Source organism: Neophocaena asiaeorientalis, unplaced genomic scaffold (assembly GCF_003031525.2).
Source record: "Neophocaena asiaeorientalis asiaeorientalis breed wild unplaced genomic scaffold, Neophocaena_asiaeorientalis_V1.1 scaffold220, whole genome shotgun sequence".
Classification (NCBI taxonomy): domain Eukaryota; kingdom Metazoa; phylum Chordata; class Mammalia; order Artiodactyla; family Phocoenidae; genus Neophocaena; species Neophocaena asiaeorientalis.
The window spans coordinates 4481060-4508889 of NW_020174042.1; the positions used below are offsets into that span (position 1 = coordinate 4481060).

At 42.5% G+C, this 27830-nt stretch overlaps 1 protein-coding gene across 3 annotated transcripts in view; it reads left to right on the forward strand.

The window, feature by feature from the left end:
* Positions 1 to 8356: 8356 nt before the first annotated feature.
* Positions 8357 to 27830, forward strand: part of NTRK2 (neurotrophic receptor tyrosine kinase 2) — a 367950-nt gene continuing 348476 nt past the window's right edge. The window contains exons 1-2 of one of the 3 annotated variants that reach the window (XM_024753834.1): positions 8357 to 8726; positions 9215 to 9788. In XM_024753834.1, coding sequence (XP_024609602.1) covers positions 9577 to 9788 — 212 coding nt within the window. In that variant the 5' untranslated portion in view covers positions 8357 to 8726; positions 9215 to 9576. Of the gene's footprint in view, positions 8727 to 9214; positions 9789 to 27830 lie in introns of those variants that run through there. The other 2 variants (XM_024753833.1, XM_024753832.1) reach the window with 2 other exon arrangements.

Sequence of the window (27830 nt, forward strand, 5' to 3'; positions counted from 1 at the left end):
CATATATTGAGCTCCATTCAAGGTATTCTGTTAGATGTCAAGGTTACCATGACAAATAAGAGAATTACTTCCCTCAAAGAGTTGGTGACAATTTAGTGACTAACTTTAATATAATCTGTAAAGTTCTTATTACTAACGTGCTGATAAGGGAGGGTTGCTGGAAGTGTTCAGGCCGACTTAGAATTGTATCCCCTTGTAGAGAGGATTTCTGCAAATGACTGAGACATTGTACTTTGCCAGTGGATCTCAAACTTGTTTGTGAATCACAGTAAGAAATGCCTTCATAACACAATCCAGTGCACCGCATAATGAAAGAGAGCTTCATGAAATAATATTACCTTTACATGTGTGATATACCTGGATGTTTTGTATTCTAGTATAGCCTAGTCTATTTCATTAGAAATGTCCTCGTCACAACCCACTAAGTTGACTTATTAATGGGTTGCTACTTCAGTTAGAGGAACTTTTAGTTAAGTATCTGTAGAGGTCTGTTATAATTGAATGCTTTTCCCTTTTTACCTTTAAGGGTTTTATGGCTCTAAACACTGTTCTTTGCATGGATTGTAATTGCCAGTTGAATTGGAGCCAGGAACTTGACTGCCCTAATAAATCTAGGCTGGGTGGCACAGAAAAGACATACCATAACTGTTTATTGAGGAATAAGTAAATTCCTTTGTAAAAAACAGAGTTCTTTGATGGTGTGATAAGATAGCTCTTGATCAAATAGGACAACACAGGGGCAGGTATGGGTATTGATATAAGACTATTGACATAGACTAGGAAAACAACTTAGAGTTTACCATGAGACCTAGTCAGACTGATGGTTCAAACTTATATTTCAGGGTCATCCAGTTATACATGACTTCAATTTCCTGGAGCTCTGTCAAATATTCTCCATATGCTCTTACCTTTAGGTGTTCGTAAAATCTCCATAAGTCCGTTGACTTAGCGTGTGTTAAGTGTATGACTAAGAGTTAAAAGTGGAAGGTTTGGACACAGGGAAGGAAGGAAGTGGGATGAGATCATGGGTGTGGCTATGGTTCAGGGTGACAGGGCAGCATGGAGTTCACCGACTATGTGGGGAGAGATGGGAAAATGTGAGACCCCAACTCAGAGTTGGAGGGTGTGAGGTTGAAAACAGTTTGGAAACTTTCTGAACAGCAAAAGAGGGGATTGGGGTGAGAGGGAGTGTGGGGCTGATCATGAATATCAGCCTCTGGCTCCAGTGTTGAAGGTGCTACATCCCCAAACACTTCCCATTTATGGATGCTGTGGTACCTGAAATTCCTTTGGATTATGTCTTCTCCCCAGTGTCCTCTACTAACATACAGATATTCTCGGGAAAGTGAAACATCCAGTGGTGAACATTATTTAGGTTGTAAACATGCTTTAGATTCAGTTCTTTCCACCAAAGGGAGGGACTCTAGAAATAGGATAACACTGGATCTGAGGGGAAAAGAGGCAGCAAAAAGAGGAAAAGGTGAAAAAAACAAAAGGCATGTGATGGGTAAGGAGATTACTAATGCCAAAGAAATGTTTCACAGGTTTTCTGATCTGTCCTCCTCTTTCTTCAAACAACCTCTCTAATCTTTCTAGGTTACCAATGTTACATTTGGTGTCAATAATTCTCTGCCTTTCTCCATATGCACACACCCACAAAGCACATTATCGGCTTTCTTTGTAGGGTCAGACTATATATTACCATGCGACTTGCCTTATTCACTTAATATACTATGGACAAGCCTCCAGGTCAATGCATATAGTTGTAACTCATTTTAATTAGGTGTGTAATGTTAAAAAATGGAAGCATTGTAATTTACTGAGTTTCTCTACTATTAATGGCCATTTGGGCTCTTCTAGGTGTGAGCCACTATCTTTTGAATGATGGTTTCCACAAACATTTTTCAAAATGTGAAAACTATTACATTGTAGGTCCCTCTAAAATTAGAACATCACTTAATCTGAGTTTATTAAAAAGTTTCCAGACTTTGTAATTGCTTCCTTAAATTGGAGGTGCTAATAGCATTTCAATGGGAACAAGAAGCTGATGATCTAGGACAGTGTTTCTTTCTTGCTTTTTTTTTTTTTCAAATTTTTATTAAATATTTTTTATTCAGTTTTAAGATCACAGTTAAAGTACTTTAGCATGTTATAGCTTTACAGAGGTATAATTGAAGTATAATAAACTAAACATATTTAAACATACAATTTGATAATATTGAAACCATCACCACAATAAAGATAATGAATACATTCATCATCCTCTGAACTTCCTTGTGTCCCTATTTCATTTCTCCTTCAGGCTCTTCCCTGCCCACTCCTTGCACCTCACTAGCAATCTCTGATTTGTTTTATGTCATGATAGTTTACATTTTCTATAGATTTATAAAAATGGGATCATACTGGGTATACTCTTTTTGTCTGGTTTCTTTCACTTAGCATAATTATTCTGAGATTCTTCCATATGGTTGCAGGTATCAATAGTTTATTGCTTTTCATTGTTGAGTGGCATTTCATTGTATGGATATGCCACAATTTGTTTATCCATTTACCTATTGATGAATATTCCAATTGTTTCAGTTTTTGGCTATACAAAAAAAGCTGCATGAATACTCATGTTAAGTTGATGTGTGGACATATCTCCTCGGTAAATTCATAGAAGTGGAATGGCTGGGTCACATGGTAGGTGTATGCTTCAATTTTTAAGAAACTGTTCTACTTTTCCAAAGTGGTTGTGTCATTTTACTCTCCTGCCAGCAGTGTATGAGAGTTCCGGTTGCTCCATTAAAAATGGCTTTTTAATTTTAGCCATTCTAAAATTACAATGAGATGTAGGTGTCTCATTGTAGTTTTAATTTGCATTTCCCCAATGACTAATGATGTTGAGCATCTTTTCATGTGCTTATTTGCCACCTGTATACCTTCTTTGGTAAAGTTTAGGTTGAAATAATTTGCACAGTTTTAAAATTGTTTATTATTATTAAGTTTTGAGAGTTCTTTATAAACTCTCCACAAGCCCTTTATTAGATATATGATTTGCAAATATGTCTCCCAGTTTTGGGCTTTTATTTTCATTCTCTTAAAAGCGTGTTTTGAAGAGCAGAAATTATTAATTTTTATAAAATCCAATTTATCCATTTTTCCTTTTATATATTGTAATTTATTTCTAAGTATTTTATATTTTATGCTATTGTAATTAGTATTATTTAAAATTTTTAATTCCTTATTTTTTTGTTGCTAGTATATGATACAATTAATTTGTAAACGTTTAACTTGCATCCTGCAAACTTGATAATTCACTTATTAATATGAATAGCTTTTTTGTAGATTCTATTGGATTTTCTATGTAGGAGATCATGTCGTTTGTTTATAAAGGTAGTTTTATTCTTCTTTTCCAATATGGATGGTTTTTATTTCTATTTCTTGACTTATTGCACGCACTAGAATCTCTAGCAGAATGTTGAATAGAAATGGTGAAAGTGGATATCCTTGTCTCCTTTTTGATATTTGGGAAAGAGCATTCTGTCTTCCACTTTAAGCATTATGTTAGCTGTAGGGTTCTCTTGTAGATTCTATTTATCAGTTGAGGATATTACCTTTTATTTCTAGTTTGCCAAGAGCTTTCAGGAATAGATGTTGGACTTGGTCAAATACTTTTTCTGTGTCTTTTGAAATGGTGATATAATTTTTAGCTTTTTAGTCTGCAAATATGGTAAATTTCATTGATTGATTTTTAAATATTAAACTAAAATTCATTTGCTTGATCATGATGTTTTTGGATGTATGGTGTTTTGCTGGATTCAATTTGATGAAATTTTGTTTAGAATTTTAGCAGTTATATTCATGAGGGATATTGCTTTGTTGTTTTCTTTTCCTGTAATGTCTTTGTCTGATTTTGGTATCAAGGCAATGCTGGGCTCACAGAATGAGTTGGAAAGTGTTCCTTCCTCTTCATTTTCCTGGTATATTTTGGTACTCTTCATTTTCTGGTCTTATTTTTCCTTAATTATTTTGTGGAATTCACCAGTGAAGCCATGTGGGCCTGGAGTTTTCTTAGAGGAAGATTTTAAATTATAAATTTAACTTCTGACATAGATACAGGACTGTTCAGGTAACCTATTGCTTCTATAGTGAGCTTTGTTAGCTTTTATCTCTCATTTCATTTAAATTGCCAGCTTTATCTGCATAGCGTTGTTCACAATATTTTCTTATTATTCCTTTAATATCCATAGACTCTCCAGTGTTGTCATTTCTTTCATTCCTGTTATTGATAATTTGTGTCTTCTCTCTTTCATTTCTGGTCAGTCTGGCTAGAGGTTTATCAATTTTACTCATCTTCTCAAAGAATCAGCTTTTGGTTTCATAGATTTTCTCTCTTGTTTTTCTATTTTTTGTGTTATTGCATTGTTTTCCATTCCTCTCTCCTGTTTACTTTGTGTTTGATTTGTTCTCCTTTTTCTGGTTTTTTAAGGTGGAAATTGAGGTCATTGGTTAGAAACGTTTCTTCTTTTCGGGTATTTAGTGCTATAGAATTCCTCCTAAATACCTGAAGGTGCTTTAGTGGCATCCCACAAATTCTTTTTCTAAAAAATTTGTTTAACTTCTGCCTTTTTTTCCAGCTTTATTGAGCACAAATTCTGATATGTGGTATTTTCAGTTTCCCTTCTGAATGTTTCTTTGACCCTTCTCCCTTTTATCTTTTCTTCCCCTGCCCTCAGGTAGTTTCATTACCTGCATGTGCTAATCAGTACTTTGCTGAATATTTAAGAGGGACCCTCTGCAGACCTCTGGGGTGCTCTCTCACTACATCACTCTCTTCCATGCTACTCTGTCCTTGTGAACTCTGCCCTCCTTGATTTCCCTGGACTCTCAGCTATATCTCGTTAACTCAGGGAGTTGGACTCTGCCTGGGTTCCCTCACCCTGAGCCACAGCCTTCATTGTCTTGTGTCCACTGTCCTGAAAGTTGTTGTTTCAGGTGTTTTGTTCAGTGTGTTGTTGGTTTGACTGGGAGGTTAAATGTTCCCTATTACTCCATCTTAGTCAGAAGCAGAAACTGGCAGTATTTCTGTTTCTGTTTTAATAACCCAGTATTGAATGTTAAAATCAATTTATTGTGTCATTACAGGCATTAGAAAATGAAATTGTATAAAATAGAAAACAAAATATCATTGTATTCTATGCATTAAGAGAAAATAAGTTTTGTTTAGTGAAACTTTTTTTTAGTCATATGCATATGTGTATGTGTGCCTTGGATTGTGATATAAAAGGCATTTCTTTCTGTAGGCCATGGTGAAAATAGTTTGAGAAACATTGTTCTAGGTACGTCATGGTCCAGTACAGGCAAGAGTCTGCAATACTTAGTCTCCATCTCTGCCTTGAAGAGTTCATATGATCTAGGGAAAATTATCTCTGTTTTATTTTGTCCACCTGAAAAATGTTCACTACCACCTACAAAGCCATGGTCTGAGAATCCGTGATATCTCTGTGAAATACCTTGTAGGTCTTAAACTGAGATAGATTCATAATTCTATGGGTTGAGAAACAGTTACTGATTGCCCAGTGTGTTTCAGGCACTGTGCATGAAAATGTTGAGGTACCAGCCTTAACCAGAGGGAAGCCTTCCCTGACCTAGTGCCAGAACATACCTGGCCACTAGAGAAGGCAGAAAGTCAGGCTTCAAGAAATGCTGTGAGTTTTCACAGCACAGGGAAGATTGTGGAGACAGGAAGGAAGGTGTCCAGGGACAATCATTCAGGTAGACTTGCAGGGTTAGAGGTTAAGAAAGTGAGAATGTGGGGACTTCCCTAGTGGTCCAGGGGTTAAGAATCGGCCTTCTTAGCTCCCCGACACGGGCTCCATCCCTGGTCAGGGAACTAAGATCCCACATGTCCTGGGGCAACTAAGCCCACGTGCCACAACCAGAGAGCAGCCCAGCGAGCTGCAAGGAAGAGCTTGCTTCATTGCATGCAGCAATGAAGATCTGGCAGGTGCCAACTAAGACCCGATGCAGACAAATAAACAAATAAATATTTTTAAAAAAAGAAAAGAAAAGAAAAACAAAGAAAGTGAGAATGTGGATGGCCTATTTGAGGAATCTCAACTTCAGTTTATTTCATTAGGCACACACATATATTTTAATACCCACTACATCCTTGAGATGTGTTAATGAAAAAATATGAAAATATGAAAAAAATGAAAAATGCTTTCATGCAGTTTACATTCTACTGGGAGAGATACAATAAATAGTAAATATAATAAGTAGATGATCTGTTAAATGATGGTAAGTACTATAGAAGAAACAGGGCAGGAAGGGAAGGGTGATTAGAAGTGAGGCCGCCAGTTTTAATTTTAAGTGAGAGAAATTCAGTGGGGGCATATTTAGAATCTAAATATAATAGTATTATATATCTATTATAATACAAATTCTAAAGATATCCCAACATAATTAGAATCTTCTGGTCTGCACACCACTCTAAAACTGTCCTTTGGAAGTTGCACTGACAGTTTGCAGCCACTAGGGTGCAAATGGGGCCATTTCTGGGAAAAATGGGATGAGAGTGGAGGTGTGAGAGAGATGTGGGTATTTGTGTATACACTCTTCCCCCAGGTGTTCCGCAGGGGCAGCTCCATTAAGGACATCAGCAAGGCAGGAGGAGGAGCGTTATTGTATGACCTGGACCAAGACATTTTTGCCCTTGGCTTCCCTACTTTGGCACATCCTCACCCAGCAGGGGCCGAGCTAGAAATGAACTTCAGTCTGGCCATTCAGCATCCAATGCGTGTCACAGCCGAGTGATGATGGAGAGAGGAAGGCCTACTGGCCTTGTCCTCCCGCCCTGCAACGAGATTTTTGGATGCTGCGCAAGGATTCCCGCTTACACTCAGCGCCCAGGGTCTGTACGAAAAGCCCCACTAAATGCTCTCAGTTCCCTTGTAATATTTAAGGCGTTGCCGAGATCTGAGCATTCACTTTGACGTTCGGGGTTCTCGATCCTTCCCACCCCAAGCATCTTCGGACAGATTGGTGACCATTCTTATCTTTTGGATGAGATCCCATCCCGTCGCCCTTTTTCGCGCGGAGGGCAGCCCGCCTTTTCCCGGGGCGGAAGCTAGGCGAGGACTGGATCGCCGAGCTCGAGTCGGGCAGGGGCGCGCACGCGTCGGGCGCCGCCGGTTGCGCATCTGGAGCCAGAGCGCGCCCCCCGCGCAGTGCCCGGCGCGGCCGCGGCAGTGGGTTGGTGCTCCCAAGCGTGCCGGGCGCTCTCTTCCCGCGCGGGGGCACCAGAGCCCTCGGAAGTGTGAGGCACTGCGGTGCATTTTCCCAGTTCCCTTTCAAATGACTGCGGAAAAACAGACTCTCCGAGCCGCAAATGGGAAGACGGATTCTCAGACAAGGCTTGCGAATGCCACGCAGCCATCATTTAACTGCACCCGCAGAGCAGTTACGGTTTGTCACCCGACCCTCCCGGATCGCCTCATTTGTCCCTAGTGAGATCCCGAGGCTCTGCCCGCGCCGGGCTTCTCAGTAGCTGGATGTATGACGTGCTCCGGGCAGCGCGGGCTCAGGGCACGCGTTCGCGCACACCCGCGCACACACGAAAAGGCGCAAGGTACGGCAGGGGAGCAAGGGCTCTGGGTGCCCCGCGTGGGGGTGGGCATCGCGGGGAATGAAGCTAAGATCTGGGAATGGCTTCATCCTGACAGGTTGAAGGATGAGAACAAATGACGCGGCGCCACACATCGGACAGGCCAGGGTTGCTGCCGCGCATTTAGGGAACCCAATACGCGTCAGGCGCGCTCCCTTTCCCTCACATGTCTCTGTTTCCCGGGCGTGTGATGCCAGAAAACAGCAGGAAAAAGACCCACTTAGAGAGCTAGAGTTGCGTTTGGAGACTCCCCTTCCTCTGCCAAAGCACAAACAGGAAGACCCTCCAAAAACACCGATCCCCAAATAGATGGCCCGGAATGGGGGCGGTTATCCTTGGTTACCAATGCTGGACACGTTTTGGTGTTTACAATATTTATTTATTTTTAGGATAGCTCGTCCTCCCTTTTAGGCAGGATGGGAAAGGAGAATGCAGCCTGGGGGGAGAAGGGAGGGAGGATTCCTATAATAAGAATCAGCGCATTTTTCAGAGCTGAACCGAGACCGGTTTCCATTTCAAAAAAGGAGACGGCCTCTACTGCGTTATTAGAAGAGACCGTGGTGTGTAGGGACTGGGAGGCGTCAGAGCGGAGCAACGGTTCATCTCAGAGGTACCTGGGTCTAAATGCACGCACACACAAGCACACACAGGCGCGCGCGTCTATACGGCCGGGCTGTGTGCGGGTGTGCGCGTGTGTGAACTCCCACATGCTGCTGCTGTCTGCTTCTGGCCAGTGGCACCGATGCTTCCCTCCTCTCTGCTCGCCCCCAGATTCCCCTCCTCTCCCTGTTGCTTTTGTCTGGAGGTTGTTATGGGTTTGTGTGTGTATGAGCGTGTGTGTTTTTGGATTTCAGACTAATTTTCTGGAGTTTCTGCCCCTGCTCTGCGTCAGCCCTCACGTCACTTCACCAGCAGTAGCAGAGGCGGCGGCGGCGGCGGCGGCGGCGGCGGCTCCCGGAATTGGGTTGGAGCAGGAGCCTCGCTCGCTCCTTCGCTCGCGCTCTCCGAGCTCCGTGCCCAGCGGCAGGAGGAGCCTGGACCCAGGCGCCGCCGGCGGGCGGTAGGTGCCAGAGCCCGGGTGAGCAGCGCGGACAGTGCCCTCCGTCGTCTCGGCCCTCACTGTCCCCCCGCTGGGGCGGCCGCGGCGGCTCCCCAGGTGGGACGCGCCGCGCCACCTGCCCGCGCCCCCTGCGCCCAGGGGCCGTGGCGGATTCTGCAGCATCATTCGGGAGCCCCGTCGCGGAACCATCGTCCCTGGCAGTCTCCGCGTCTCCCTTTAAAGGGTCCTCCCCCTGGTCCGTGTCATGGAATCCTGTCGCGGGGACCCTTGCCCTATTTCCCCTCCCGCAACCTCAGGCTCAGGGAAAGAGTGAGCACACCGGAGGCCCCGCGGCGTCAGTGCCATCGAGGAGCCAGTTTATTCCTGGGGCCGGAGCTGGGCACTCATCCATCCACAGTCCCCGGCTGGGCTCGGGGTGGGGGTGACGCGAGCGCGGAGGGAGAGTACCCCAATTCGTGGTGTATGGGGTCTTCAGCTCAGTCTTACGCGTGTCTGTTTGTCCTCAGCCCCGAGGTGCGTCCCGGATCTCAGCGCGAGTCTAGCCAGGAGCCTGGGCCCCAGAGCGTCCCGGGAGCGCCGCGGGCCGGTGCTCGGCTCGCCGGGCCATGCAGCGGCGGCCGCGGCGGAGCCCCGAGCGGCGGTAGCGCCCCCTGTGAGGAGGCCCGGGATGCCCCTGCCACTGTGAACGGTGCCGTCCGCCAGGACACGCTCAGCCCCGGACACGCTCGGCTCTGCACCCCTGATACGAGCACCAAGAGGAGACAGCGGCGAGCGGGGCAAAGGCCACCCAGCACCGGCAGGGGAGGCCGACCGGTGCCGCGCAGGGACACGTACTCAGTCTGACTCGGGCTGGCACTGGTGGCTAGGAATGTCGTCCTGGACGAGGTGGCATGGGCCCGCCATGGCGCAGCTCTGGGGCTTCTGCTGGCTGATCGTGGGCTTCTGGAGGGCCGCTCTTGCCTGTCCCACATCCTGCAAATGCAGCGCCTCTCGGATCTGGTGCAGCGACCCTTTCCCTGGCATCGTGGCATTTCCGAGGCTGGAGTCTACCAGTGCAGACCCCGAGAACATCACCGAAATGTGAGTTGCTGGTGCTTTCCCTCCTTCCTCCTCTCCTGGCCTCTAGGGCCGGGGCTGGCCAGGCGAGTCCGTCCTGGGCATGAGTGTTGTTTCAAGTCTGGGGAGAAGTCAGAGGTGAGAGGTGCAGGGCTCGACCATCTGTCAGTTACCTGTATCACTGCCTTGGGGCTGCTGACACGAGAAGTGTGACAATTTAAAATGTTCCAAATGTCTACTATATTATATTCCTATGCACTTTATATTTCAAAGCCCTGCTGGGTGTGCTTTAGGCTTTTGGATATTTTTGTTTCATAAGGTGCTCTGTGTATATTGTGTTAGGAGAAGTTCCAGTCATATTTATGAGAAAGGAGGTTAAAATAATTAACTTTTGAAAAATCTGTTGAAGGAAGTTAGAGTCCCCCCACTTAGCTTCGTTCTTTGAGGTTTGGGGTTCATCAATTTCCCTTTTCATTTTCTATATCAGATTTTGCTTAGGAGATTGCATCCAGAGATGGCCTTGAAAATGATCTGTAAGAGGAGAAGTTCTGAGAGTTGAAATGCACTGGCTCAAAAGAGAAAATGTGATCGTTGGAAGCCTAAAAGCCTGGTCTGATTTAATTTGGACTTGACTTCCCAGAGATATAATTTTGAGACCATTTGGATTATAAATCTTAATCGCCCATTGAATAGTTCCCCAGGATGAAGTTGGATGATAAAGCAGTGTGTAATAATCTGATGAATGCTACCTTTAGCCTGGGACCCCTAGGTCCCTGGAAATGCTTGAGCTTGTCCTGGTCGAATGGAGAAGCAGAGTTATGTATTTCTGTCCTCCTATTCTGATGCCTTGTGACAAATCCATTACCAAGTAGGAATTCACCAGTCCTTTCTCCAGCATGCCCCTGTCCCCTCTATTAGAGATTCCCTGCCCCCCCTCACCTCCCAGGGACTTTGCCATTTTATATGTTCCATTGACATGAGACTTTATTCATCCGTATAGAGGCTTATAAGGCCAAGTTTCTCCTGGTTTTCTTGAGGCTCTTTGACACCACGATAGGCAGCCCTGAAAGTAGGGCTTGGGCTGTGGCCTTCCGGTTGGCGAGTGCGCATGCATTTCCCCCCCCCCACGGATAACGCCCGCCCTGGTTATGCCAACGTAGTTGATCGAGACAACCTGTTTTTTAATGTAAGTAAGGGACCTTCCCAGTCTCTGTTGTTTGTTCTGCTGGTGATGCTCCTGTTAGAAGGCTCAGGCAGAAGGCAATGACAACAGAACAGAGCAGAAACGTGCCGGCGCAGCAGTGCTGAGACGTGCCGGGAGCAGCCAACTGTCAGGCTGGCTCTGGGATGCTCGGATGGCAATCGTTTTGGCAAGGAGGGCAGAGGCAGGGCTGGAGAGGAAGGGTGGGTACGGCCCCGACTGCGCTGGCCCTGGCTTGGGCTGGTGGAAGCGTGCCAGGCTGGTCAAAGTGTCCGTGGCCCTCTGTCAGGATCTGTGTCTTTTTCATGAGATGGGGTGTCAGTAGTCAGATGGAGGAAGCCATATGGAATTCAGAGCTCTTTAGACTATTTTGAGGCCATGGGGAGTGTCTGTGTACAGTTCGATGTTGTTTTCTTTTGTGATTGTTTATAAATTCTGTATTAGGTGATAGATACATAATGAAGGAGGAAAACTAGGGCTTATTTTTTTTTCATTTTAGTACTTTTTAAGGCCATAATTGGAGGAAAAATAAAACTCTCTTTAAATTTCAAAAATATTACTTAACGCCTTAGTGGTCTTAGCTGCCTGATATATATGAAATTAACAGACTTGAGTAGAGCTTTCATGTATTAGTTCTCACAGTTGTTGTTGCTTTTTTGTCTGATGGCAGGTTCCTATTTTCAGGCTTAATTTTTTTTTTTTTTTACATTTACCAAAACATTTGTCACAGTTATTCATTTAATAATGGCTAATCATAACTCCTAATTTCTACTCATTTTCTTCTTTTGATTTGAAAATCCACTGAGACTGATAGAACGGAGAGGTGTGTAGGCTAAGTGTTCATGATGGAGAATTAGGTTAGAAACATGAGTCAGGCTGATAGGGGTGAACTCTGAGAAAAAGTACTTTTGTCCGCTCATCCCCTCAGCTTTATTTGAGCCTGGGCAGTTTGTGTCCCAGTGTCTTTATCTGTAGAATGTATTGAAATCTTTGTTTGGAAAGCACTTTGTATAATTATTTTGAATTTTGCTGCTTTGATATCAAAGTGACATCAGTGGTAGGGCTTGTCTCATCCTTACATGACACCATCTGTGCTGTCTTTCTTACATATTAATATTTGCTTAAACAGCTTTTAAATTCTCGGCCAGTGGATACCAGCTGCAGTTGGAACCAAATTACACTTTTTTTTTTAACTTTGTTATTAGACCCAATGGTATTCCTAAAATAACCTGTGTTAAAGTTCTAGTTTAATGGAGTTTAGCTGAAATTATATGTTTCTATCATTTAAAAATAGGACCGATGTAACTAAATAAACCGTGATTAGAACTTGCTGAAACAACAGTTTACCCTATCATTTAAAAATAGTAAATCTTTTAATATCTGTATCTTGGGGGGAAAGCACAACCATTGTGCCTTTTAAGGTGCAGAGACAGCCCGTGGTAGAACATTTTACAAATATATGTATAGACTAATTAAGGGAGAGGATTTTATTTTTTGATTCTATATGCATATTTTAAGCCACGCTGACATTACGTTTTCAGTCACTGTTTGAACCTATTTTATTAAAAATCTCCCCTTCACAGTGTCTGTCTCATACTCTTTACCCACTAACGTGACCCCTGTCTAGATCTACATCTGTCTATAGATACACATCACAGCTGCCTAACATCACACTGCCAGTATGTGCCAGCTTCTGTTATTTGGAGATGGTTACACCAAAACAGTGCTAAGTTAAATTTACGAACAATACTATTGTCACGTATAAATAGGATTCAAGAGTAAAGTCTGTGGTTGGAGTTATGTAACCAGACCTTTAAGTCTCAGAATGTGGCAAAATGCTTTGCAAAGGACAAGTTCTGTCTCACCTAGTGGTAAGAGGTATGGTTGAAATATAAAATAGGTCATGGATTTGTAAAAATTGTGGTCAGAAACACATGACATAAAGTCTGCCGTATCAGAAGTGTTAAGTATATTCACATGGTTGTGAAAGGGCATTTTTATATTGCCCATATTTTATGAAGACCAGCAATGACCTTTTATTTCTAATTTTCCTTGGTGACATCTGCTGATTTTGGATTAATATTTGGAGACCAGTCTAATATTTTTCCTCTTAGTACAACATAAATAGAATTTGTAGCTTCTGCTGCCAGAGCCTCTGTATGGAATTTATTGTTGGCTTGGTTAAGCAGCTGTAATGTTATGTCATTAACCCATTGATTTTGGCTCTCTCACCTTAGTAAGCTTTTCCATGGCAATTAATTGTACTAAAAAAAATTCTGGATCCATTATAAGGATTCAGTGAAAGGCATCGGATTTTATTACTCTGATATTTCTTCTCAGCCCCTCCATTGGGGCTTCTAGAACCTTGAATTGTGCTTTACATGCATTTAAGAACCACAGACTAAGTTTTGAGTGTGGTTGCATAAGCCACACTGGACTTATTAATAAATAAGGTGGTCTTATTTACATCATTCATTATTCAATACAACTTGCAAGCTGGAGTTGAAAGCATGTTGTCTTCCTGGTGAAGGTATTTACAGAATTCAGCTCAGCACAACCATTTGAAATCTTCTTAGTTTCATATCTTCTATCTCTACATCGAGGAGGTTTTTATTACATTGGGTAAAACAACTGAAAGATCCCCTGACCTCTTCTGACCCTACTTTCTTCCACCTCCCCCTTTCCATCACCTCTCATTGACCATAAAGGAAAATGTGTTTGATTTTTTTTTCTTCTCCGAAAAGTGATATTTCCTTATGGGAATTCGGAGCACTAGAGTTAAGAGAAGAGCCTGGGTTATATGCTATTAGAAGCAAGTAATGGGAAGTTGAGATGATGTGGTCATAGCTCTCCAGCACTGTGTTTAGTTCTGTTTAAGATCTTTCACTGTTTCTATCCCATAAACCTCTGTTTGTGTTTTTTCAATATTCCCTTGTAAAGACATTTTCTAAGCCGAAAAGTTGGCTGAGCAGCTGAGAGTTGAGGTCTCTTTCTCCTCAGGAACATTCTGTATGATTTCTTTGACTATCTCTAGGTCATAGGGTTATAAAACCTAGAGTTTTTATTTAGCTGGGGAAAGGGAATTGAATTTCTTTTCTTTTTCTGTTTTAGGTTTCTTTTTCTTCTTTTCTTTCTTTCTTTCTCTTTCTCTCTGTCTCTGTCTCTGTCTCTGTCTCTCTCTCTCTCTCTTTCTTTCTTTCTTTTTTCTCCCTTGCTTCCTTCTTTCCTTTCCTTTTTTTTTTTTAACCTTTGGCACCAAGCAAGTGCCTCCTGTTTTAACTCATTGCTCATCTTGCCTGTTAGGAAGAGAAACATTATCAAGCCATTGCTGAATATCATACCCTGACATTATCCCTCCAACTAACTTTACCACTTCTCTAGAGACCTTCTTATAGGTTCAAAAGCTGTGGGGTAGAATGTGGCATTGAACCTGCTGCTCCTTAGAGCAATACCGAGTTTTGGTTCTTCTTAGTGTTTACAAATCAATTGGGTGATTTGGGGGAGTGGTTATTTAGACAGGGCGATGTTTTTCTCGTTTGATGTGTGTGAGAGAAAGAAAGGGATAGAAAAAACCTGAGACTTGCGTTATTAATAGTTGATTGATCATTGTCATAATCTATTTGGTCTAAGTCTTTAAAACACAAATCTCACTACCCAGGTGGCAGAGATCTGAGCTCTGCAGTGGCCTGAAAATTTTAGCTCCATATTTGATTTCTTTATTTTTTAACATCTTTATTGGAGTATAATTGCTTTACAACAGTGTGTTAGTTTCTGCTGTATAACAAAGTGAATCAGCTATACATATACGTACATACCCATATCTCCTCCCTCTTGCATCTCCCTCCCACCCTCCCTATCCCACCCCTCTAGGTGGTCACAAAGCACCGAGCTGACCTCCCTGTGCTATGTGGCTGCTTCCCACTAGCTACCTATTTTACATTTGGTGGTGTATATATGTCCATGCCACTCTCTCACTTCATCCCAGCTTACCCTTCCCCCTCCCCGTGTCCAGATCCCACATAATCAGGATGCCTTCTCACCACTCACTTTGCTCTCTGGGCTGTCCAGAGGACTGGGAAGTCATAAATATTCATCTCAGAGATGAAGGAGTGAATGAATGCATGTGTTTGTTCTAAAGCTGGGAAGAAAAATAATGCATAGGTACTAAGCTCACATATTTCCAAAGAACCCCGTATGTTACAGAAAGCTTGAGTCAGGAGTTACCTGATCTTGAAACAGCTCCTTAATGTCTCTGGGCCTGAGCTTGTCAGATGTAAACCTAGGGCTTTGGATTCCATGCTCTGATTCTGAAGCTCCACAAAGCTTTCGTTCAGGAGAAAGTGCAGTTTATACGTCAGCTATCAAGTAATAGTGGTGCTGTGTGCTCAGAGCCCAGCAGTGAGAGAATCTGAGGACTTGTAGTGTCATCATGTCCTATGTGCATGTTTTCAGTATCTGTTCTGAATTCTCCAAGCCATCCATGTCTTTAAAAAAATTTTTATTTTTAAATATGCAGACGTAGAGAATGGACTTGAGGACACGGGGAGGGGGAAGTTGTAAGCTGGGGTGAAGTGAGAGAGTAGCATGGACATGTATATACTACCAAATGTAAAATAGATAGCTAGTGGGAAGCAGCCACATAGCACAGGGAGATCAGCTCGTTGCTTTGTGACCACCTAGAGGGGTGGGATAGGGAGGGTGGGAAGGAGGGAGACGCAAGAGGGAAGAGATATGGGGATATATGTATATGTATAGCTGATTCACTTTGGTATACAGCGGAAACTAACACAACATTGTAAAGCAATTATACTCCAATAAAGGTGTTAAAAATTTTTATTTTTGATTATTTTTATTAGAATATAGTTGATTTACAATGTTGTGTTAGTTTCAGGTGTACAAAAAAGTGAATCTGTTATACATATATCCACTTATTTTTTAAGATTCTTTTCCCATATAGGTTATTTCAGAGTACATCCATGTCTTTTTAAATGTGAGCTGCTCAGAAGACTCGTGGCATGTTAGTGCTGGGCTGATGAGACCAAGGTCACAGGGTCACTTAAAATCAGGATCACGGGAAAAAAGGGGCCTTAGAAATGCTTTGCTCCAACCTCCTCTGCATGAACAAGGGGCAGTGAAGAGAGTCGCTTTTAAGGCCACGGTGCACTAAAGACATCATGGGGCCTAGAAGCTTCCTCCTGGCATCCCGAAATGCCAAGGTCCTCACTTTAGGATGCCTCCCCTCTGTTCTGTGTCCTTGGACTGGTCCTGACTCCAGCTCACCATCTGAGAAGCATCAGAGATGTGCAGACAAGCTTGGTCTGGCTACGTCCACGTGAACCCGTCTCCACTGGAGACAAAGCAGTTAAAAAGTTCATGAGCTCCTGATCCCAAAGCAATGACTTGATCTTTACATGGGAAGAAATACATTTTTTTTTGTTTACTTTACTGTGAGTGTGTTTGTTTGTTTTAATTTTAAGTCTTCCTCTTCTGTAAAGTAATGCATACACAAAAGTCAGGCTACAGAGAAAAGCCTTCATGAGTTGGCTGCAGTGAGGGATGCTGACCTTGCACCTGCTGGACCATCTTGGTAGGTTGGGATAGGAGGGAGGGCAGAGCAGACAGAGCAGAATGGAGGCTGCTGCCCTGGAGTCCTTGCCACAGTCGGGGTGGTTATGTACGTGGAGGAACCCACAGCCCTGTGTACAAAGTCTGTCTTAGCTCCCATGGAAGCCCTGTGGCCAGAGAGTACTATTATTTCCAGCCTTCTCTTTTCCCCTGACTTCTCACTGCCCCAAGATTGATGGCTGAGCCAGTGAACAAGCTTAAGGGGTATGGACTCACGTTCAGAATTCATTCTGCTACCATTTTGTATGCTGTACGCAGCCTGCACTAAGGCTTTTCCAGTTAATGAGCACACTTCTGAGACATACACAATGCCTCTGGTTTCATGCAGGGCTTCTCCCCAAGGGGCCTGGAAAGCACTTGACAGACATCTGCTTATTTAGGTTTAAAACCTCGCTCTGAAGTAGGTGGGAAGGTCCTGACAGCCTCGGAGGGACTGTCAGGTTGATTGGCTTGCCCAGGGCTCTCTGGTCAAGCAGAGAATAATTCAGGAGAGAATTTTACCCAGTGTCTCGCTTAGGGCTTTGTCTGCTCAGCCCCACCTGCCCAAATTTCGCCTTGAGAGTACAAGCAATTTTAGGAGGAGTAGATATTCAAATGTTCACAAGTTAAACAGCATGGCAACGGGAAGGAGGTGGACTGAGGCTTCATCCATGTCTTTTCCCTTCTACCATCATCTCCTCCTTTGTAACCTGTTATACTATTAAAAAATAAATGATTTGTATGTCCTTGGGAATATGGCATCTTCTAGTATAGGGTAAAAATTTTAATAATCACACATCATTTACAGTTCCCTTTTTTACTGCAAAGAATGACCTATTGCTATCTAGTACCCCACCCTTTCCTGTAATCTTCATATCCCAATAATTTCTTGGACAGACAGACACCCCCCCACACCAGAATTCTATTTATGTGTGTACCATGTGTCTATGAATATATACATATACGTATAAAACTCTACTAGATGTGGTCCTTTCGACTTAATTATCTTGAATTGTACAATTTTTCTAACAATTTAGGATTTACTTCCTTAAACCATCCAGACTTTAAAAAAATTGAGATATAATAGACTTACAATACTACATTAGTTTTAGGCATGCAACATAATGATTCAATATTTGCATATTTTGCAAAATGATCACCACAGTAAATCTAGTTAACATCCATCAGCACGCATAGTTAGCACATTTTTTTTCGTGTGATGAGAATTTTGAAGATCTACTCTCTTAGCAAGTTTCAAATATATAATACAGTCTTGTTGATTATAGTCACCATGCTGTACATTACATCCCCACCCAGACTTTTTAAAACTTTGTTTTAATCATTCTGCATTTCTCTCGATGAGGACCTGACAGGAAGTCTTCTCTAGGTTAAATATGTGAGCTTTAGAGCAGCGAGTCCGTTAGCCGACCTGGCTACTCAGAAACCCATGTGTCTGTGCTCTTTGATCAGTCCTCAACAGAAACAAAAATTTTATTTCAGTGAAGTATTTTTGAACAGGTCTACAATAGCGTCATTTAAACCAAAAGACATTAAAATTTTGGCTTTCGACCTCCGAAATATGGTGCACTTTAAAAGGTGGGTTCTTCTAAACTCTAATCTTTGTCATAAAAGTTGTTTCTGCTTCATGTGCCCTGGAGTTCCCTGCTGTGAGGTGGTAGAGGGGTCTGGGCCCAAATTCTCTGACTGTGGCTCGCAGTGGGGACAGCTCGCTTCCCTTCTTGAGCCTGGGCTTACTTACCATTCACTCCCGGGGCCGGGGAGTGGTGGGCCACAGAGCTTGACACGCTGGCCACTAAGTTCTCTGGCAAGGCATGGTAGAAAAACAAGCACCTCTCTCCAAACAACCCAACCAACCACATACCCTTTTTGGTCTGCTTTCAGCTTTACTTCACAGCCCCTCTGCTGTCACCCTGAGCTCAGAGTGTCACGGGGGATTTTGCTTCTGGCGTGTTGTCCTTGCAGTCTAGGTTTGGCCTTCTCCCTCTGTGACACTTCAGTCTCCTTCCTCTGTTTCTGGTGATGTTTCTTATCCCCCTCCCTGCTGCCCCCAATGCGCACACACAGACACAGACATAGACACACACACACGCTCAGGCAGGTGCTTGGCTGCAAAGCCCCTTTCATGGATTGTGAAGAAATCTTGGGTTACAGGACCTGTGGGTCATCACCATGGCTCCACCTGAACCTGGCCTGCTAAGGTTAATGTAGTCAGAGAGGCAGCAGCGTAAAGGAACCTGGTGTAACTAAAGGGGACCTGGATGGGGAGATGGGAGTGGGGGTTCATATCCACTCTCTCACAGCATCAGAACCTGGGATCCTGGGTGAGCCATTTAATCTCACCAGCCAGTCCCCTAATCCTGAAACAGAAGGTTGGGATTCAGATGGACTCCAATTTCTGAAAGGTTCTGTGGTTCTGAATCAGTCAGTCATGGGCACCAGTGTTTCCTTTTCTGTCCTGGAATTCGCCCTTGCCTCCTCCCCTGGGCCAGCCCAGAGCTTGCTCGAGTCCTCCTGGTGGCTTAAACTCAGGTCAGATGGCTTTGCAGGTTACCTGCTCCCTGCCAACCTGGGTGGCAGTGCTCCTAAGGTTTCCCACTCATTGAAACAAACATTTTCTTGATAGTTTTCTTAACGTCTACTCTCTACCTGCACTTTTAGGTAATTGCATCAGCTAATCCGTATGTTCACATGTGATCGGAACACCTGCCACTCTGGTGTGTCCTGACCTTTTCAGCCTACTCTTGGTCCATTCCTGTGGGTGGTGCTCCGGAGGGATCTCTTACTGGCTTGCCTCTTTGCCAGTCTCCATCTTCAATGACCCCCCAAAGCAGGAATGTGCACTGAAATCAAATCTCATCTTCCTGCCCCCATCAACTTTTCCTTTCCTTCTGGCTGGAATATGTTTCCCGATTGTCATTTGGGCTGCCTGCCATCTAATTCAAACTTCATGCAAACATTAGTTCAGTTCAACTAGTGTTTATTGAGGGCATTAGTGATGCTACAGACAAATAAAGTACTTTACGGAAGCAAGAAGCCCCTGAGTAGTTTATATCTAGTGGGAGAGACAGATCTAATTTTAATATAATATGATAAGGACAGTCAGTGCATATGAGGCTAAAACCCACATTTATATGGTGATTGTTTCAGCTTCAGCCAGACGTGGGGCCAATCACAAAGGGTGCTGCTTTTCAAATGTGCATACTTTATACTGTTAATAGTGGGAGCCCTAGACATGTAGACTGGATGTGAGCAATCCCCATTTCTACTTCCTATGATGGCAGTAACCCAGCTGAGTTTGGTTATTCTTTCTCTGTCAATATTTGTGATGTTCTTGTGGCCTCATCCACTTATATTCCATTTGAACAAACTGCCTGTATCTGAAACGAACCTTTTTCTTCCAGTAGACGGGAAGGGCTGGAGCGCCTTTGGCTGAAACTAATCTCTCCACCTCTATTACAGATCCCATCCCCTTAGACTTTTCTCTGTTGATGACTATCCTTCTCTCATCTGTATTTTCAGTCTCTTTCTCTTGTCAACATCAGAATTTAAGCAGGACCAGGTCCCTTACATCTTAGAAAAGTTTTCCTTTAGCTCTGTCCCCTCTCCTTCCATTTTCTTCCTATCCCTCTGGCTAGGGAGTCTTCTTACTTAAGGGCTTCCTTTTCTCTGCTTCTCTCCTAAAAGTTGATGCCTCTTTGGCTTCGTTCCTAGGGCTGCTTCTTTTCCTGGGATATGTCATCCTCACCTATGACTTCCATTGCCTTCTGCATGCTGTTTATGTCCTAATAATCGTCCCCATCAACTATCAGGGATGACCTTTGGGTCGTCTGCCTACTGAACATTGCTCCTGGATATGTCATAGTGCATCACGCTCAACATTTCCAAATTAAATCATCATGGTCACCCCAAACCATCTCCAGTGTTCCCTATGTTAATGGATGGCACCACTGCCCACTTGGTCAAAAGGTTTTGCATGTCCAGAACCTTGGCTTCTTCCTCTCTTTATCCCCTGTATTCACTCAGTTATCAAGTTTTGCCAATTCACTTCTCTAAATATTTCTTAAATTTGTCCAATTCTTTTTATCTCTACTGCCCACATTCATTCTCTCGTTTATTCTTCCTTCCAACAGATATTAACTGGGATCTGCTCTGTGTCATGCTAAGTACTTGGGATCTGGTCGAAAGAAAGACTGACCTGATTTCTTCTCCTTACCAAGCTTGCAGTCTGGGAGGGGAAATGAACATCAAACAAGTACTTACTTACATAACCAAAAAGTTAATTCATTCCACCGTCATTTTTGCCTACAATGCTGCAACGGCTTCCTACATGGCATCCTGGTCTCCAGTCTTGCCCCCTCTCTACCCATATACCACACTGCGCTAGAGTGGTCTTTCCAAAATGCTATCTTATGTCATTGCTTCTAATTGCCCCATGGCTCCCCGTGTCTCTTAAAATAAAGTCCAAAGGTATTTTTTTTTTTCAGGTTAAAACAAAACCAAATCAAACCAGATTGTCAGTATATCGCTATATAGCAAAGCATGTAACTATCACATAGACCCGAATAAACAGATCAACGTAACAGTTGCTTTTCTACACTAGCAGATCTATAATGGAGAACAAATTATAACTGGAAGCTTGCTTGGTGATCTTGGAATTAGAGCAAGGGCACTTAATTCTGCATTTAAAATGTTAAATGGCATTAAGCTAAGCTTGCCTGAGGCATCTATCTCCATAATGGGAGAGCCTTCACAAAAGGGAATGCAGAACTTGAAGTACTTTGGCCCAGACCTGTGTCCCCTGGATCGACACTCCTTTCTCTCTCCTTCATTCACTGCCAGGCACCAATTCTGATTGACACATTCTTTCTTTAGAAAGGTTAGTGCCTTTAGCCAAGACTTCCTCAAGCCTGGGAGCCTTTCTGAGTCTTTAAAGTGATTTTGCACATTTTTTCTGTGAAATGCATTAACTTTATTGTATGGAATTTTATTAGTAATTAGTATTTTTAAAAAAGTAATATTTGAATGTGATAAGACATATGAGCAGTATAAAGAAGTGTATCATGAGAAGTTAGTCTCCAACCTGCTAATCCCTCAGCCTCTCTCTCCAGTAGAAACTTTGATTTTAGTTTGTGTGTCTGCTTCTAGAAATAGTCTACTCATAACATGAGTATGTGAGTATGTGTATATATATGTATATATATATACAATTTTTATGCAAATGAGGGGCATGCTATAGTGTTCTACATCTTGGTGTTTTTTTTACTTAACAGCATATCTTAAAAATGTTTCTGTATCCACATATGTACTCAAACCTTTTTTTTTTTCCCACAGCCACACATTACCCATTGAATGAATAGTTTTTATTTAACTCACCTCCAGTTGAACAATCTTGTGCTCAAGTTCTTGCACACGTGCAGGATTTTCCTAGAATTTGAATTGCAGGGACATTTGCAAGACATTTGCGATTTGATAGATATTGCCAAGTTGTCTGGCAAAAAGATCACACCATTTTATTCTCCCACCCAAACTGGAAGCACCTCTTTTTCTACAGCCAAGCCAATACTGTTTGTTATCAAATCTCTTGACCTTTGTCAATCATATTCTTGGGAAATAGCATCTCATCATTGTTTTATTTCACAGTTCTGTAATTGTGATCTAGGTTAAAAATCTTTTTATATACATGTAAGCCATTTGTATTTCTTTTCCTGTGAACTATGTATCCCTTAACCATTTTCTTTCTTTCTTTTTTTTTTTTTTTTTTTTGGCGTTACGCGGGCCCCACACTACTGTGGCCCCTCCCATTGCAGAGCACAGGCTCCGGACGCACAGGCTCAGCGGCCATAGCTCATGGGCCCAGCCGCTCCGCGGCATGTGGGATCTTCCCGGTCCGGGGCACAAACCCGTGTCCCCTGCATCGGCAGGCGGACTCTCAACCACTGCGCCGCCAGGGAAGCCCCCATTTGCTTTTTCTATTGGTTTGGTGACCTTTTCAAAAAATTGATTCCTAAAATCTATTTAACAATAAGAAAAATTTATGCTTTGTCTAATGTTTTGCTTGTCTTCTGATGTTGATTATAGTTCTTTTTTTGGTAACGCAGAATTAAATGTTTTTGTAGTAAAATTAATTTTTTCCTTATGGCTTCTGTATTGTAAATGTAGCTAAAAAGAGTCTTCCCTTCTATAAGAGATTAAAATAAGTCTCCTATATTTTCTTCTGTTACCTTTACTGTTTCATGCTTCTGTATTTAAAGCTTTGCTCTATCTGGAGTTTTAAAATATAAGAAGTGAAGTAGCAAAAAAAATTGTTTTATATTTTTTCAAGAGCTAATCAGCCCATCAGGTCTCTTGACACCATTGATTATATAATTCGAACTTTCCCTAATTTAAAATAACAATTTGATTAAGTATGAAGATCATCTTTGTATTTTGGCCTATTTTGACATCTGTCCTCTTCTGTTAATCAGTTTGTCTGTTTACATGCTAGCACTAAACTTTTTATCTCCTAAAGTTTCATATACATATATATAAATTTTTCTACCTGAAGTATTAGTCTTACTCATCAATTACCTTCAGAATTTTCAGGAGTGTTCTTGCATGATAATTTTTTCCATATGAATTTTAGGAACTGCTTGCCTAGCTCCCCCCGCATGATATTGAGGTTCTAAATTAGGGTAACATTATATTTATATATTAAAAACACACAATTTCTTAACAAGTCTTAAAAGCCTTGCATCATCAAATTCAAACCCATTTCTCTAGCCTAATTTTTGCCTCTCCGTCTTTCATACGATGATGATGCAGCCTCGTTGAGTTTTAAATTCCCCTATGGAACTCTAGTCTCCCAGGCTTCACACTGGCTGTTCTCTCTGCCAGGAACACCATTTTCATGGCTTCTGCCTCCGGCTAACTTCCTCTGCCTCTCCACCTCTGGGCTATGTGTCTCTTCTGTGTGTTCTTATAGCCCCCTACCCAGTGTTTCCCAATCCCACCATAGGTCACTTAGTATGGTAAATGCGCACCTGAGTACCTGTCTCTACACCCCCTTAGAATATAAACTGCGTGAATTTAGGCAGGGACCATGTGGATCTTGTTTATTGCTGTTCCCCAGCACAGTGTTCTAGATCTCCATGTTATACAGACACAAGGGTATATGCATGTGTATTCCCCTCCCCTACAAATCTGTCATTTAGAATTCCAAATGAGAGTATTTATAGGTTGTTCTTTGGGCTGTCAAAGTGTAAATTTCTAGACATGACTTTTATAAAGTCATCAGGTTAAGATGTTTGTTTACATAAATAACCTTTATGGAATTCAGTAGCACTATGTTGGTTCATACACAATAAGAAATCAATTCATCGTAGAGACAGTATAGCTGGAAAGGAAGAAAGGCAAAGCTTTGATGAGGCAAAGGATGAAGCTTTTATGTATCCAACAGGAAGGAGAGACAGGGAAGAGATGGAGGGTGAATGTAAGCAGATGAAGAGAGATGCAGAACAGGCCAGCTCAAAAACAAGGTAAATCCAGGGAAGAAGAATCATTCCAGGAACATCCGATCTCCAACAAACAAATGGGTCTAATGGGGAAGATTTGTGCCTTTTCTGTTGTGTGATAGCTAATAATGCATATCCCAGTGGATCAATTCCAGTTTTCCCTGTGACTGCATTTATGGTGCTTCACTTAAAAAGCGATTCTGGAGGGAGGAGATATGGGGATACATGTTTATGTATAGCTGATTCATTTTGTTATACAGCAGAAACTAACACACCATTGTAAAGCAATAATACTCCGATAAAGATGTTAAAAAAATAAAGTGCAGGCGAGCAGGACAGGGTAAAAAAAAAAGCAATTCTGGTGTGAGATCTCAGATGTGATTTCTCCTTCTTGTAGTATGGATGGTAGAGGCTGTTCATTTTTCTTAAAGAACTGCAGACATCAGGAGTATAAACAGTGTGTCAAGTCCAATGTAATGAAGCATCTGATGCATATACTGTTGCACCTTTACAATCAAGCTGCATTGGACTGATCCTATAGTGTTTCATGGGACTTCCTTTATATTTATAATAACTGACATTGTCAGGCGTCTTAGAAATTTCAGTAGTTGTTTGCGAAACTGATGATAAAACAACTGATAGACATACGATATTGGAAGGCTTTTAAAAATAGAGTGGGGAAGTATATAGGTGAACAGATTGTGTTGAGTAATCCAAAAAGATAATTTTCCTTTGAGATAAATGACATCCATTTATTTATGTTTACACAATGCAGTATGTTCATAATATGCATACAAATGAAAATAGTTTAGACTCCATGTGTATTCTGAGATTTAAACTTAAAAAGGAATGGGTATTATGGAACCAGCATATAATGTTTAATTCTTATGAGAAAAGTCTTATTTTTGGTTGAGTTGTTGGCTCTCATGGTAAGCCTAGGTGGCCCTCTGGGGTTTAACTTCTTTGCCATCTCATTTATTTTTTCAGGGAATTGCTCTCTCACCAAAATAAAAAAGTGTTTTCTGGAGCTTAATTGCCTGGAGCCTTGAAGGCACTACTGAGCCTTTTATTTACCCCAGCCTACCCTAGAGTCCACTCTGTCATGACTCTCCTTTCATTGTAGTTTATATCTATACATGTACAGTTCAGAGTGCCATAGACATTCTCTTGACGAAGTCATCTTTTCCCTCAGATAGCTGAAATGGAGGACAGGAATTGACTGTTTATACGTGCATGGATTGATTGCTTGATTGATCTATTCATTCATTCATCTAGTCAATTAGTTAACCAACAAATATACTGTGAATATGTCCTCCCACCAGGTGGTTTTCTGGGTCCTGGGTAATAAGACTTAGGCCAGCTTCTCTCATCTATATGGTCTGTTGTAGGGTCTCCAGTCAGATCATTGTCCTACACATTTGAACTCCATCAACAGCCCTACAGACAGCAGCCTTGGATCCCCCGACCCCAAACACACCCACACATACACACACACACACACACACACACACACACACACACACACACACACACATGCAAAGTTGTGCCTAGGAGCATGTATATCTATAACAGGAGGACATACCCACAGAAAAGGCCTGTGTGGGCCCTGGGAATGGGCTTAGGGTCTTTGGGTAGGAAATTCTGAGATCCTACTAGGTCAAGAAGGGAAGGAGTGATTTCCAGGTGGGGGCATCCCATTGCCTCATGTGGAGGAACTTGGCTGGAGGAATACCAGAGTGAGGGCCTCTGACATGCCTGGGTCCATCGTCCAGAGTTAAGGGCACCAGGGACAAGGCTGTCTGGGCCTCTGCCTTGTGGATCTGACCTCTGCATCATGGGGGTTTTGAGCCATGATGATGCTCTGGAATAGAGGAAGTGCAGGGCTTCTGCATAGGAGCATGCAGGGGGGTGGCCAGGCTCCCCAGGCTGCTCCTTCCATTGCAGCACCCTCACCTTCTTTAGGGGAATTCTCAAGCATGGGGGTCCATGTTTCCGAGAACAGCTGTGCAGGATTCCTTCCCTGACTTGTGTTACAGCGAGCTTTGTGATATCACAGACACAGACCAGCAAGGCATAGATCCGTCCCAAGAAGTTAATGGGGCTTGTTAAACATCAGGAGCTACCTGTTTCTACCCTTCTCTCTTCCCTGTACAGATTCTATCATTGACCCTGAAAGCTCTAGATCTGAATGTACTATTTTAAGAATTATTCAGCTCATTATGGCTGAATAATTTTTTTACTGGCACCCTAGGAGGACCCTAGGATTGTGGAAACTGTGCCTAAAAAGTTCCTTTTCTCATTATATACTTTTTTCCAAATTGAAAAATCACTGAATATGTCCATTGCCATGCATAGGTGGATCAACAAATTAAGTTTTCATTTTCTTTGGGAGTTCGTGTCTGGGAATCACACAGGTTATGAGGCTGGGTGGCTTGGAGGTTTAAGAGCCCTACTCTGAAGCTGGTCTGCCCCTGCTACTTTGGACTAGTTTATAAAGCCCTCCGTGTCTCCATCTGTAAAAGTGGACAATAATAGAACCTTTCTCATGGGGTTTCTGTGAGGTTAAAATGAGCCGATGCATGTAAAAGAATTGTACCAGTGCATAACGCATAGTTAGAGTTCGACTGTTCATTTTTATTTTTATTGTCTGGTTATCCTCAACTATGTCTTGAAGGAGAGTAGACTCTGTAGGTCTTGGGGAGGACAGAAAAGCAAAAGAATCTGTCTTGAGTGTGGCACTGGACAGGCGCTGGGGTTAAAGAGGATAGATGTAAGAGGGTGTTGGTTCTCCTTAGGTGCCTTTTCCCTGGTTTGCATGTTACTTTCATCTTGGCATGCTCAGCTGATTGGGATATTGACCGGAGCAGTGATGGGTCAGATTTAGCCACTGGGACTCAGGTCATGATCTTTGTTCTGCAACTGTTTTCTTCAACAGTCCTGGTCCATTTCATTTATTAGGTTGTTTACAACAGCTCCCCTGCACTCTGGAGGTTATCAATTTGTACTCTGTTTTCTCTTTTCATTGTCTTTCTCTCTTTTTAATTGCAAGGCCTTTACAAAATATGTATCTTCCTTTTTTCTTTGTCTTAAAACTCTGGTAAAATGTACATAACAGAATTTACCATCTTAACCATTAAAAATGTACAGTTTGTGTCACTAAGTACGTTCACATTATTGTGCAACCAGCACAGCTATCCAAATAATCCACAACCCTTTTCATCTGCAAAACTGAAACTCTGTACCCATTAAATGACAACTCCCCACTCCCCTCCCCCTAGCTGCTAGCAACCACCATTCTACTTTCCATCTCCATGAATTTGACTCCTCTAGGTACTTCCAAAATATACGTCTTTTCTAGCAACGATATATCCCTTGAATTAAAAGTTTTTATAAGAGATTTGTTTAGGACTTTTTGATGCACTCACACTTCCTTTCTGTAAAATAGCTTCCCTTTATTGTGGCCTTACATGACCACTTATGACTGGGATCCCTTTCCACCAATATCTTTGTAGTTTAACTCCAAAGAAAATAATCTCTAACCTTCTATAAAAGCGACTAAAGGTTAACACGTGAAGGGAAACCAGTGAAGATGAACTTGGAATTGTTCCTCACATGCTATCACTCTCCTTAGTCCCACAGCCTATCCATGTGGGCCGAGAAATTGTGTCAAAATCAAAATAGACCTTCGAAGAGATCCTAAAATTTTACTGCTTGAATCATTCTCTTTTCTTGACATTATGCCTGATGCTC